Source organism: Dryobates pubescens, chromosome 9 (genome assembly GCF_014839835.1).
Source record: "Dryobates pubescens isolate bDryPub1 chromosome 9, bDryPub1.pri, whole genome shotgun sequence".
Lineage (NCBI taxonomy): Eukaryota > Metazoa > Chordata > Aves > Piciformes > Picidae > Dryobates > Dryobates pubescens.
The window spans coordinates 3807142-3821580 of NC_071620.1; the positions used below are offsets into that span (position 1 = coordinate 3807142).

Sequence of the window (14439 nt, forward strand, 5' to 3'; positions counted from 1 at the left end):
TTTCCTTTAAGTAAGTATTTTTCTATCTTTACACGCATATATCTATATTACACAAGAAACTACAGCAGCTCACAGGTTTGTGAAACTGCAAGTTTTTAATGAAGGAAGAAACTATCAAAATTTAAACTTTGGAACTTATACAATTCTGTTGCTTTCAGAACCTACAGGGCAGACCAATTTGTAAGGCTTCATATACCTACCAACAAAAATGACTTTCTCCTTAATGTTTATTTTGGCTGAAGAGAAACCATTCACAAAGACAAATATACAGATTATTCCACGAAAATGCACGTTCAGCTTCATGTGAAATAAAAGCAAACCTGAGTAACTACAGGAAAAAAAATACTAGTCTCACCTTTATAAATAAGTGCTGCACAATGTGAACTACATTCTTTCCCAAAGAAACAACAGCTGATAGTCCTAGCCTTGGAATGCAATGTTCTAGGTATATTAAAACTCAACAGCAAGTTCCAAACAGATTATTTTGAAGTGTAAATACTTCTGAGAAGGTTTAAAAATAACTGAGGAGACTCTAGGAACTACTTGCACAGACCACTAAATGAGACTAACCTACACAGGAAACTACCATCCACACTCCATAATCAAGGAGCCCGAGACAGATTGTTCCAGGATATAAAACACAGCAAACATTAAACTCGCCTCACTTCAGAAGCCAGGAGCTGCCATTTTACCCTAATCCCACATTGTACATCATCATCTCTGCGTGATCTGACCACCACACAGCTCTCACGTACACAAATGCCCCCAAAAAAGCTAAGCAACAACCACCAAAAGAAAACAAAACAGAGGTAGGACACAGACTCGTGGTATTATTGGCGCAGAGCTTCCAGGTATGGCAGTTTTCATGCAGATTTGTGAACCAAACCCGATTTTACAGTCAGGTATTTTGTGCCACTTCTCTGAAAATCAGGCTGAATTTCAACACTCCTTTGTCTCAGAGTTGGAGGTTGTGATGGGTTATGCCCATCCTGAAATCAGTGGGGAGGGCTTGTGAGAGCCTTGCCCTCCCTGAAGGAAGGTTTTCCCCCTGGAAAACTGAGTTAGTCTGTTTCATTCCCCCTCTCTGTCCAGCAAGCCTATAAAAAGAAAGACACTGCAGCCATTTTCTCTCTTTTGCTTCTGCCTTGCCTGGACAAGAGGACTGAGTTGCTGCTGGCTTCCTGCTTCTCTGCCACATGGTCAGGCCTGGTCCTCCTCTCTGCTACATCCATGCTTCTTCAGAGAACTGTTTGTTTTGTAGATATATTTTCCCCATCCATCCTTGTTCCTTACCCTTGGTGAACCCTTCCTGTTATTGTTTTTTTATAGATAGGTATTGTTTAAAGAAAATGTTACCTCTCTACTTCCAAATTATTTCTCGGTAGATTTGCCTCCTCCCTTTTCTTTCTTTTTTTTCTTTTTCCTTTCCTTATCTCTCCCTGTTCTTTCCCCCCTTCCTTTTTTTTCCCTCTTGATCAGGAAAGAGGAGGGGGGAGCAGAGGAGGGATTCTCAGTCTTGCCCCCATGGGAGCTCTTAAATCCCAGTTATGGCTCAAACCACCACAGAGGTCTTCCTCATACTGGAAATCACACCACCTTTCCAGATGCCCCTCTCAGCTGAAAAAAAAATACCAATTCACAGCATACTAGCTAGAGGCAAAAACTGGTTTGGGCTTGGCTACATAATGCATGTTGACTCAAGAACATGAAAGTGAAAGCAGTGAATGCTGAAGTCTCACTAGGAAGCTGAACAAAGGGACTTTTGCTCTGTCTTGGGCTCTGGCTAAACAACCCTACATCATTTCAGGATCCAAACTCAATGAAATTTAGCTATGGATGCCAGGGCACAAGACCAAGACTGACCACAGTCATTTCAACTATACAATGCCACATTCCCCATATCCAGTCTGGACTCGGAGATACCAGTGCAGAACAAAGAGGAGGAAATGGGTTCATTGGCCTAAGACTGTGTTATGAGAGGAAGATAGTAGCTAAACTAATTTGCCCACAGTAAAGGAAAACCAAACTAAAATAAACACCTAACCTTCACCAAACTGCAGGTAATCCATATTCTATGTTTACACGGAATGGAATAGAACAGAATGGATCAGATCAGTTGGAAGGGACTCAGAATGCTCATCCAGTCCAACTGCCTGACCACTTACCGAGGGCATTGCCCAAAAGCCTCTTAAACACTGAAACACCTGGGCCATCCACCACCTCTCTAGGAAGTCTGTTCCAGTGAACAAATGCTTCCTAATGTCCAGTCTAAAACTTCCCTGATGCAGCTTTGAGCCATTCCCATGTGTCCTATTTCTGGATATCAGGGAGAACAACTCAGCACCTCCCACCATTTCTCCCATCTCAGGAAGCTGTAGAGAGCCAGGAGGTTGCTCCTTTAGTGTTGTCAGGTAAACGGGAAATTCAGATGCTCTGTAATTTCAGTACAAATTCTTTGCCTTGCCAAATGCATGTTTCCTATGGTATTAACTACCATAAACCAGTAGTCACTGTTTGGGATTTGTGTGTTGAAGACCCACAGCAATCAATTCCACATGAAAGGAACAACACTTAAAACCCCAAAGCTTTCTTAAAATACTCAAAGTGTATAAATATATAGATACACAATCCCAGAATACCTCCTGTTGAGCAGTCACTTGAACTAACTGAAGAGAAAAAATAATACCTCAACATTCCTAAATGGTAGCAAACAATGTCTTCTCAAACTAGTCACACAGCAAGGGCAAGATGTATTTGTCTCAAGGCAAAACAGGTAACTTCTAGCTTCTGGAGAGGTCTAGGTAAGGACCACAGATTGCCAAATGGAGACTGAAAAGTGGAGTACCACAGGTTGACACACCTGAGCTTTGCAAATTCCATCGCCTTTCTAATGGCTTCCTAAAAGAATGAAAAATCCTTGTCTTGAGCTACACAGCCCTCAAAGGTGACCTGGAAAGGAAAAAAAATGTGTTTGATCCTTTTTGGTTGGCTTGCTTTGCTAATTTAAAACACATGAAGAATAGACTTGAATAGATTGTTTCCCCTTATGCTTATTTATACATTTAACTATCTGTAAGAGAAAGCCCTTTCTTTCTGGAAGTTTTATTTGCTTTCTGGAAAATACTGCTTAAATGCTTTCTCAAGCCTTACCTGGAGGTGCAGGAGGGAGAACCATGATAAATGCTCAGGTTCAGAAAAGAAGATGTGCTAAACAAAAGCTGGCACCTCTAAAACCAAAAGTCAATCATCTCTTCAAATGCCTTGTTCTCCAATTTCCTAGGCACCTGAATCCTACCAAGCCATCTGTCATTACCCACACGACGTGCTAAAATAGAGGTTATAAAAATGCATGTAACACATCTGAGGAAGGAACCACCAAAACCAAGTCACTAAAAATCCTACCCACTAAACCACAGTTTGGGGACTTCTCTACATGTGTAAACTATCACCGTCTACCCCTGGACAGGGATATCGTGCGGCAATTACCATCCTAAGCAAACATAATTAACTCAAGGAACCAGCACCAGAACAAGGGGGCACAGTCTCAAGCTGTGCCAGGGGAGGTTTAGACTCAAAGTGAGGAACAAGTTCTTCACTAAGCGAGTCATTCGTCATTGGAATGTGCTGCCCAGGGAGGTGGTGGAGTCGCCGTCCCTGGAAGTGTTCAAGGGGAGATTGAACGTGGCACTTGGTGCCATGGTCTAGTCGTGAGGTCTGTTGGGACAGGTTGGGCTTGATGATCCTTGGGGTCTCTTCCAACCTTAGTTATACTGTGATACTGTGATACTGTAATTGGACTTACTATCAACTATCAATTGAAGTAAGTTACGACATTCAGATGAAAATGTGGATTGCCAGGACAATTCACTGCAGGTTGGTCCTGGCTCTTGTCACCCCAGTGAGCTCTGGCCCCTGCTGTAGCCACGGGCAGCCGCAGGAATCTGTCCTCATACAGAAGTCTTACTGTGCACATGCCATAAATCCAGTGCCAGATGCACCAGGTGTGTGCATACATCCTCTAACTGGCTGCAGAGCACAATAGATCTACCCAGCTGCAAAAGGCTGCTCCATAGTGAACTTCTTTAAGCCAAGGGGCCTTTGTGACATTAGAGGAAGGACTTAAAGGACTTCTATGGATCACTAAAGATACACATGTAAGAAAAATGTCATTTTAATTCTTCTGCTTCCATGCATTCCAGCTGGAGTCTCACACCTCAAGAATTACAGCAGCTCATTTGAAAAAGGAAATAAACAAATAAATATCTATCATAAATCTTCCCCTTCAATCACTCTATAGTTGTTCTTCTGATCAAAAACAAAATCATGAGGGAAACAAATTCCAAGTTAACCAACACAGGCAATCCTTCTGTTCTGAATTCCCATAACATAGGGGAGGCTAGGATGGCATCCATGTTATGCCATCACAGGACAGACAACTGGAACAAGGAATGCAACTGCAGAAATGGAGAGAATCTCAAATGTTACGGTTCACAAGGAGCTGTCAACCACATCAGCTCTTTTTCTGACAATGATCTGGAATAAGGAACAAAAAAAGGAAGACAAACCTGGATAGAGGATGAATAAACATTAGCTACCAGCAGCCAAACCAACCATTGAGTATATTGGCACATGACCCATGCCTGCAAAGGTCAATAAAATCCTTCCTCATGGAAATTCAGCTTTAACAGTATGGTCTCACAAGATTTCATTATTGCTGTTTCCAACCTTGACTAAAGCTTTCAAGGCTTCCTGTTGTGCTAGAATACACACGCCATAGCAGAAGTAACTGAAAACCCAATAAGCATCACATTTCCTCTAAATCAATGCAGAGATCTCCTGCTTATGAGCAACACTTTCAATCACCCCAAGCACCACTTCCCTACTGAAGTCCTGTAAGAGCTGAACAAGACATTGTTTCTATGATTCTTATTGCCTTCATTCATTCCTCTTTTCCTTTTTTCCTTCTCTTTCCGCTGCCTTCCACAAACAGAACCAGAAAAGTAGAGCAGTGGTTTTACTACAAAATGATGGAAATGCTTGAAGAGCCTTAGAACGTTCCCAGACTCAGTAGAGCTGTCCTACAGCTTTTCTTGTGGTGGTACAAAAAGTCAAGAAGTGTTTGAGCACACACCTCTGATACAGCCCTACGTTTTTATGTATTATATACACATGCCACTGTACTACTGTATTATGCACATTGTAAAGTATACACAAACCCAGACATTAACAAAAAAGCTCAGAAAAATGAAAGAACCATCACCAGAAGAGCTGCAGAGCACTAACGCTCAGGAATTTTGGGGAGAGGAGGGAGAGGAGGGAGAGGAGGGAGAGGAGGGAGAGGAGGGAGAGGAGGGAGAGGAGGGAGAGGAGGGAGAGGAGGGAGAGGAGGGAGAGGAGGGAGAGGAGGGAGAGGAGGGAGAGGAGGGAGAGGAGGGAGAGGAGGGAGAGGAGGGAGAGGAGGGAGAGGAGGGAGAGGAGGGAGAGGAGGGAGAGGAGGGAGAGGAGGGAGAGGAGGGAGAGGAGGGAGAGGAGGGAGAGGAGGGAGAGGAGGGAGAGGAGGGAGAGGAGGGAGAGGAGGGAGAGGAGGGAGAGGAGGGAGAGGAGGGAGAGGAGGGAGAGGAGGGAGAGGAGGGAGAGGAGGGAGAGGAGGGAGAGGAGGGAGAGGAGGGAGAGGAGGGAGAGGAGGGAGAGGAGGGAGAGGAGGGAGAGGAGGGAGAGGAGGGAGAGGAGGGAGAGGAGGGAGAGGAGGGAGAGGAGGGAGAGGAGGGAGAGGAGGGAGAGGAGGGAGAGGAGGGAGAGGAGGGAGAGGAGGGAGAGGAGGGAGAGGAGGGAGAGGAGGGAGAGGAGGGAGAGGAGGGAGAGGAGGGAGAGGAGGGAGAGGAGGGAGAGGAGGGAGAGGAGGGAGAGGAGGGAGAGGAGGGAGAGGAGGGAGAGGAGGGAGAGGAGGGAGAGGAGGGAGAGGAGGGAGAGGAGGGAGAGGAGGGGAGAAAAATAAAGTAATAAAAAAGGAAAGAGTGCAGTAGATGCAGCTTTATTCCTAACCTTAAGCTATAAATTGTCATCAGTCAAGGTGCTGAACGCCAGCAGGCAATATTTCTGTGCTGTCTTTTAAACCTGACTTAGGAATAAAGGTTTCCACTAAATCAAACTTCTCCACACACTAACAATTCTTAACAACCCCTACCCCTCTCCCGCAGAGAACTTCTATTTCTGGAGTTAATACCAGATAACTTAAAATACAACAGTACACAAAGCTTTGCTTCAGAAACAACTACCAGATGATTGTCTACATCCTTCTATTCATGGATAGCTTCAAAAAGCACAAGATACAGAATGATGCAGAGTTCACTGAATAGGCTTTACTGCACTTTCTGTGTTATTGCTGCCATCCTGTCTTTCACAATTCTGTGAGTTGGGGTTGAATTGGAAGTGTTTTTTGAGAGGTTATTGAAAATAAGCTGTTCACAGAAATAAAGACTTCTCACTCAAATATTTGATTTTCTAAATCAAAGCTATCAACACAGCTTGTCCTACAGGAATGCAAAACCCACAGCACACTAAAAAGCTGCTGGCCTTGGAGCACACGGCAGAAGTCTGTTATATAGACTGTTCTGTGCTCTCTTATTTATAACAGTAACTTAAACATACTTAGCACTTAACAAGACATAATAAAGACAAAGGCTTAGAGCCTCAAAGAGTTTACACAACTTTAATCTCTGAGTCCTGCAATTGCCACTGTTTGGCTGGGCTGGCACTAAGCAGAAGCACATGGAGGCTATGCATTAATTGCCACGCAAATGAAATAAGCAGGTCACAAGTCCAAAACAGACCAAAGGAGTTTGTAAAATCATGAAACTTTTTTGCTGGGGAAGATAAAAACTTGTACTTTGAAGCTTTCTGAGGTCTACTCTATGCCCAGCTTGAGGCAGACAAAAGAAACAAACCTAAATGAGAGTTTTCAGCCTTCACTCCAGCAACAGTGAAGAATTCTGCCCTCACTACTCCTGTTAATTCAGGAAACCATAACCATACTACAAAAGCCCTGCAGCCAGTGTTGGCTTTTCTAGACACTCCAAAAGCTGTTCATAGCCCTTATCCCTCTTGCCATGGTTTACTTCCCCCCTCAACACAGATTAAAGAAATAACATACAAAGAAAGTTAAAACACTTGCACATATAGGCATGTTTTGTCCTGAATACCAGGGGTAGAGCTATCAATGGAAAACGTACCTGCCTACATTTGTGTTTCATCCTTCTTACCATTCAAAACAGTCCTTCAGTTTTGCAAATATACAAGAAAATGAGCATCCTCTGTTTCCTCAGCTAAGTCTTCTGCTTCTAATCTGCCCTTTTTCTTTCCAGGAACTGATGTTTCACTCTCCCTTTCTGCTTACAGAATTCCTTGCTAGGGAACCACTCCTAGTTATCAAGCTCCTACTTAGGTTATTTGAAAACCAGTAACAATATAATCAGCTTCCAGTGCTAAATAAATGCCCTTAAATTAACTGTGATATCAGGATAATGCTTGGATACTAGTTTTCTCTTCCCTAAAAGCACAGATTCCCTTTTTCAGTACCAAGTTGTTACAGCTGGACAGCTTTCCCATTTGGTTTAAAATAGATGGTAAAAATCAGATGATAATGCAGCTAGTAAAATACTGATCTGACCTTCGTCACAGTGACCCAAACTTACTGGAGAATAAGACTGAGAATTTGGAAGTGATAAAGTCAGAATCTGCATTTCATGAGATTCAGCCATGTTTTCCCATTATTTTATTCTAACAGCACAGAATACATCTGTCTTAGAATCATAGAATCAATAAGGTTGGAAAAGACCTCAAGTCCAACCTGTCACCCAAGACCTCCTAACTACTAAACCATGGCACCAAGTGCTACGTCCAATATAGAATCATAGAATCAAGGTTGGAAAAGACCTCATGGATCATCAAGTCCAACCTGTCTTCGGTTGCTTTATGGAAAAGAACATTTGCAGAGATGAAAAGCAAACACTTATTTTCCAAGTCTGCTTGTTCTCTCTCCACAATCCAGGTTGACTGTCATACCCACAACTCAGCAAATAAGGTAAGCAGGCAAAGGAAGATTACACAGCCATACAGTTTAACCACGAGGATGCAGTCTTTTAATCCTGTCTTCTTAGTATTTTTATCTACCTGCATCCATAAATTCACATATCTTAAAAAATTCTGTATGCTTTTTTAACATTGGACTGGGGAGAGAAGGAAAATGTTTCTCTATTGCAAATAAATTTACAGAGCAAAATAATCTGTGCATGTGTGATGGGTTATGCCTATCCTGAAAGCCGGGGAGGGAGGACATGTGAGAGCCTTGCCCTCCCCAGAGTGGGATTTTCCCCCTGGGAAACTGGTGGGTTGGAAGGGCTGATCCTCCCTTACCCCCACAGGCAGGGTAAAAAAAACATCAGACAAACGGATTGCAAAAGTGGTGGAAAGTTTAAATGGAAAAGCAGTGAATATTTTACAGAGAACCACGAGCACAGTGACAAAAGAGAGATACCAAAGCACACCCAAAAAATATCCCAGCACTTCCCTCTCCTCACCTGAGGGTACACCCAAAACCCCCAGGGCTCTTTCTTCCACCCCCCCACCCCCCACCCCCCCCACTGTTAGGCTAATCTCAGCTGGCCAGATCTGAGATTGCCCTTCCCCCCGGCCTTGGGCCTAGCTCCCCCCATTACCAGATAGGGACCAATCTCTATAGGAATGGTGAGGGAAGAAAGAGGAAGTGCTGGACCCCGCTGATGGTTTTATAAGAGAGCAGGGCATTATGGGATGAAATATGTAGCTTCCCGTGTCCACCCACTGGGCTGGACCCTTGGGACACCGCAGATGTGGCATGTGTGGTGGCATCAGGGGGGGGCACCCAGCCTGAACCACCACAGAAACCAAGTTAGTCTGTTCCACTCCCCCTCCCTGTCCAGCAAGCCTATAAAAAGGAAGACACCTTAGCCATTTGCTCTCTTGTGCTTCTGCCTCGGGGGGGGACAAAAGGACTAAGAGAGCTGCTGCTGACTCCCTGGTTCTCTGTGACATGGTCAGGCCTGGGGTTTCTCCCTGCTGCATCTTCAAAGGACTGTTGGGTTTTATATATATATATACTCTCCCTATCCATCCTTGTTCCTTACCCTTGTGAACCCTTCCTGTTATTGTTTTTTATACATATGTATTGTTTAAAGAAAATTTTTACCTCTAATTCCAAACCGACTCCAAATTACTTCTCGGTAGATTTACATCCTCCTTTTTTTTCCCCTTATTCCCCTTTCTTTCCTTTGTTTTAGAGGAGAAGGAAGCAGGGAAGGGATTGTCAGTCTTGCCCCCTCCATCTGAGCTCTTAAATCCCAGTTAAGGCTCAAATCACCACAGCATGGAATAGCAAAGACAGATGAAAAGAAACCAGAGATTTAACTTATTTTTAAAACCATGAGCCTACTAAACATAAAGCACAGTTTTCTTTACCTAGAATTATTGCCTTTTCATCTATGTGCAATCAAGTCACAGGCATATGGATTTGGATTCAATATGGATTCGGATTCAATATGGATTCATATGCAAGATGGCCCCATCCTCTTTAACATCTTCATTGATGATCTGGATGAGGGGATTGAGTCAGTCATCAGCAAATTTGCAGATGACACCATGTTAGGAGCAGACGTTGGTCAGTTAGAGGATGGAAAGGCTCCGCAGAGGCACCTCGACTGACTGGACAGATGGGCAGAGTCCAATGGCATGGCATTCAACAAGTCCAAGTGCCAGGTGCTGCACTTTGGCCACGGCAACCCCGTGCAGAGCTACAGGCTGGGGTCAGACTGGCTGGAGAGCTCCCAAGCAGAGAGGGACCTGGGGGTGCTGATTGACAGCCACCTCAACATAAGCCCAGGTGGCCAAGAGGGCCAATGGCATCCTTGCCTGCATTAGAAATAGTGTGGCCAGCAGGAGCAGGGAGGTCATTGTGCCCCTGTACTCCTGCATTCGTTAGGCCGCACCTTGAGTACTGTGTCCAGTTCTGGGCCCCTCAGTTTAAGAAGGACATTGAGACACTTGAACGTGTCCAGAGAAGGTCAAGGAGGCTGGGAAGAGGCCTTGAGCACAAGCCCTATGAGGAGAGGCTGAGGGAGCTGGGATTGTTTAGCCTGGAGAAGAGGAGGCTCAGGGGAGACCTCATTGCCCTCTACAACTACCTGAAAGGTGGTTGTAGCCAGGTGGGGGTTGGTCTCTTCTCCCAGGCAACCAGCACCAGAACAAGGGGACACAGTCTCAAGCTGTGCCAGGGGAGGTTTAGACTCGAGGTGAGGAGAAAGTTCTTCACCAAGCGAGTCGTTCGTCATTGGAATGTGCTGCCCAGGGAGGTGGTGGAGTCACCATCCCTGGAGGTGTTCAAGAGGGGATTGGATGTGGCACTTGATGCCATGGTCTAGTCATGAGGTCTGTGGTGACAGGTTGGACTTGATGATCCTCGAGGTCTCTTCCAACCTTGGTGATACTGTGATATTAGCTGTTTCAGAAGTATATCCCCTAATGCCCACATCTCTCCATGAAACTACACCAGTAAACATAGTCACTGTAGGCAACACAAACTACTGCAGAACACAAACATTAATTGAAGTTGTACTTACTTTAATCTGGGAAGCATCCATGAATTGTAGTCCAAAGTAATCAGTTTCGACAAGGTCCAAATGATACACAATCTGGTCAAACAACTCCTGTCCCTTTGCATTTTTCTGTAACAGAAAAGAAAGCGCAGGGTTTTGTTGTGAGTGGGTATGGGTTAGTTTGCTTGGGTGGGTATCTTCTGAAGTTCCAATGAGGGAGAGGTAAACGCACAATGGAAAGTAGTATCTGTTTTTTCTAATGAATTGTATTGTCATTTCTGTTTGTTTTCTTCAAGACACACACAGTGGCATGTTGTTCCTCTCTGCAGCTATTCCAATGGCATCAGATTTCACTCTCAAAGAAACTTTTGAGAGTTTGCTGCCACAAAGTGCAGAGAAAGGAAAGGACTATGTTGTGCAAGTGTCCTAAGACACAGAGCCAAGCCCCTTGAAGGCAGGAAGTTTTCCTCCAGGAAAAGGTTGCTTGACATACTGCCTGAAGTCTGCTGGCTGTTACCACATATCAACTGCAATCAGGCAGTGCCATGCTACCACACAAGCTGCAAAATTAATTCTGGAGAGCCTGAACAGAATCACCGAATCATAGAATTGTTAGGGTTGGAAGGGACCTCAAGGATCATCTAGTTCCAACGCTCCTGCCACGGGCAGGGACACCTCACACTACAGCAGGTTGCTCAGAGCCATATCCAGCCCGGCCTTAAAAACCAAAGGGATGTGGCTTCTACCACCTCCTTATGCAACCTTCCATACTCCAGACCACTGTGAGGAAAATTATTCGAATTTCCTAAGAACCCTTCAATAATGCTGCTAATTGCAATCACATTTACAGCCTTTCAATGCAAAAAAAACCCCAAAACTAGAAATTAAAAAGGTCTCACAAAAAAGAAGCTGCAATTCTTACTTGCCATGCCATCTGAAACACACAGGCATAGGGGAAAAAAAAAATCTACTCCCTTATCATGGACTACAGTTAGTAGCAGAAATGTTAGCTGATTTTAAAGCTAGGCTGCACTAAGCCTACTTATTCTGAGGTTAGGACAACAATTTAAATAACCAGTGCTTCAACTTCAAACACTAGAAGAAGAATAGCTTGGAGGTCATAGACAGGTAGGAGGAAGAGCGTATAACAAGCCAAATTTTTATGCAAATCTTGTTATATTACTATGGAAAGAAAGTCTTCAGGTTTCTGAGCAAGAAAAACCCCTAGGCTAAAAATACTTGAGATGATCATAAATCTCAGTAAGAGACTAAAGCTACCAGGAATAGAATAGAATAGCATAGCATAGCACAGCACAAACCAGGTTGGAAGAGACCATTGAGATCACCAAGTCCAACACCATCTTATCAACTAAACCATGGCACCAAGCACCCTATCAAGTCTCCTCCTAAACACCACCAATGATATTGACTCCACCACCTCCACAGGCAGCCCATTCCAATGGCCAGTCTCCCTTTCTATGACAAATTTCTTCCTAACATCCAGTCTAAACCTCCCCTGGGACAGCTTGAGACTGTGTCCTCTTGTTCTAGTGCTGGTTGCCTGGGAGAAGAGACCAACCCCCACCTGTCTACAACCTCCCTTCAGGTAGTTGTAGAGAGCAGTAAGGTCTCAGATCTAGAACTACTTTTGTGCCTGCTGTCCCTCATACACTTTTGATGATTTTTTGGTTTGTGTTTGGTGTAGGCATTTTTTGGTTGGTTTTGGTTTGTTTTATTTGAGGTTTTTTTTTAAGCTATAACATACTAGCCCTTCCCACTTCATCTCAAAATGTAGCAAAATTCACTGATTTTAGCTGAAGGGGAGCTAAACAGCATTCAGCTCCTTTAGTCTGGCCTTCTGCACAAAAGCAGCATTAATCATAACATGCAGGTCTTCTGTCTCCAGTATTCCTAGATGTCTAAAAATCTGTCTTCTCCAGCAAAAGACAAGATGAAGAGTTTCACCTCTGTGTTTTTCCAAGAAGCTCAAGCAAGCTTAGGTGTAGGCAGCAAATTTCCTTTGAGTTTTATGGATTTAGATTTTGTTCTCATTGGGTTTGTGGGGTTGGTTGGTTTGGTTGTTTTTTACTAACAAAGCAGAAGCACAGATATAGAATCTTATCAAATCTCAGGACCAGCATTATGAGATCCATTAAAACAAGCTGCAGAAAAACTTAAGCATTAAATGATCACCATAAGATAATGTTTTATTATTTTGGGGGGGGAAGAGTTGAGTAACTGAAAAGTTCAACACGGTAAGGAAGGCAGATGAGAATACTACAGCTTCTTAAAGCAGCATGCTGCTAAGAAACCATCACCTTGTGTGTACAATGATTGCGACCAGAGAAACAAAAGGTTTGCTAAAAGCAAACATTTTCTCACACGCAATAAATTCAGCACTTGCTAAAAGAAGCTGAACCAAAGCACAACAGAATTTAAAGTGATTCTTCTCACATGAGGGAGGAGAAACCCCTCCAAAGTACTAAAAATGAAACTGCAAGATATAGGGAATTAAAAACAACACTAAATAAAACTGATTTGACGCCCTATGATCACTCTATTCTTAGTTGCTTGCTTTATGGCATTAACTACAAGTATGTTTATCTTTGGCTGCTACACACCCAATAGAAAGCAGAGAGCACACTCCACCTTCTGTACCCAAATAGTAGTTAATGTTCAACATACATATTACATGGAGAATAGCCCTGCACAGCACAGCTAGACCATAAACCACAGCATTACACACACATCTCATAGGAGATTGTAACATTTAACTTGTCACTAAATGAACTTGGCCAGCAAATTATATCAGATAAAGCTGCTGCAGCCAACTGATTGCTGATGAAAAACTTTGAGATGTCACACTAAAGAGGGAGATAAAAGTGACTTCACTCCTCTACTAGCAGTAAAGGATGACCTGTTCTCCTTTTCTCTGCCTCTTCCCTGCCTGCCTTATCTAGGGATTCAAACTGGGGACTGAGAAATTGGTACCTGTGCATTGAATGAAATGGGTGGTGTTCCTCAGGAATTATACATGCACTAAAGTAGTCTCTAATGGAAAAACTGTCCATGTGAGAAACTTCTTGTTTTCATGGTCTTTTCCTCCTTATTCTAGATAATGCAGCAGCTTAACAAACAAATGAAAGAACAAACAAAACACCCTCCCCCCACCAACCCACCCAACCCCCCCTACAAAAAAAACCGCCCTGCTGTCTGTCCCTTTCCAAGCTTGGTACTGCAGAAACAATAAAGGCATTTTTATAGATGTAATCAGCTGGAACATAACAAATCACAGTTCCTCTGCAGACCTTCAACTTGTGCGTATTTTTTGAGGGTAGGTATTAAAGATCCCAATCTTAAAACTAATTTACAGTCCTACCTTGCTAAACAGATGGTTCAGAACTGTCAGATGTAAGAGACATGTAAGCTGCATCTCCAAAAAGGGATGCTGGGGCATATACTATTATGCAGTTACTACTTTGTTGTTATGAAACATACTGTATTTAGGTATCAATATTTATGAAACTTACTATATTTAGGTATTTGAGGAAAGTGATGCAACAAAAGTTGCAAAATCTTACTTGGTTTTGCAGTTGTTTTGAGAGTTATTTTTTGGCCTTTGTTGCTTATTGAGGGGGGGGACGGAATTGTGGATTTGGGTTTTTTTCTTTGGTTGTTGCTTGGTTGGTTGTTGTTTGGTGCTTTTTTTTTTAGAGCAACAGCTAAATCACTGATAGCTTCTGGTGGAGTGTTCCTTGGAACGCAGAAGAACTTGTGTAAGCACCATGAAACCTCACAGACAAAACACTGGGAA

General features: G+C 43.4%; 1 protein-coding gene across 2 annotated transcripts in view; it reads right to left on the reverse strand.

The window, feature by feature from the left end:
• The window catches only part of EPB41L4B (erythrocyte membrane protein band 4.1 like 4B), a 200057-nt gene that overhangs the window by 121922 nt on the left and 63696 nt on the right, over positions 1-14439 (reverse strand). For both annotated transcript variants that reach the window (XM_054164396.1, XM_054164395.1), the window contains exon 2: positions 10650-10754. In XM_054164396.1, the coding sequence (XP_054020371.1) occupies positions 10650-10754 (105 nt within the window). The remainder of the gene's footprint in view (positions 1-10649; positions 10755-14439) is intronic.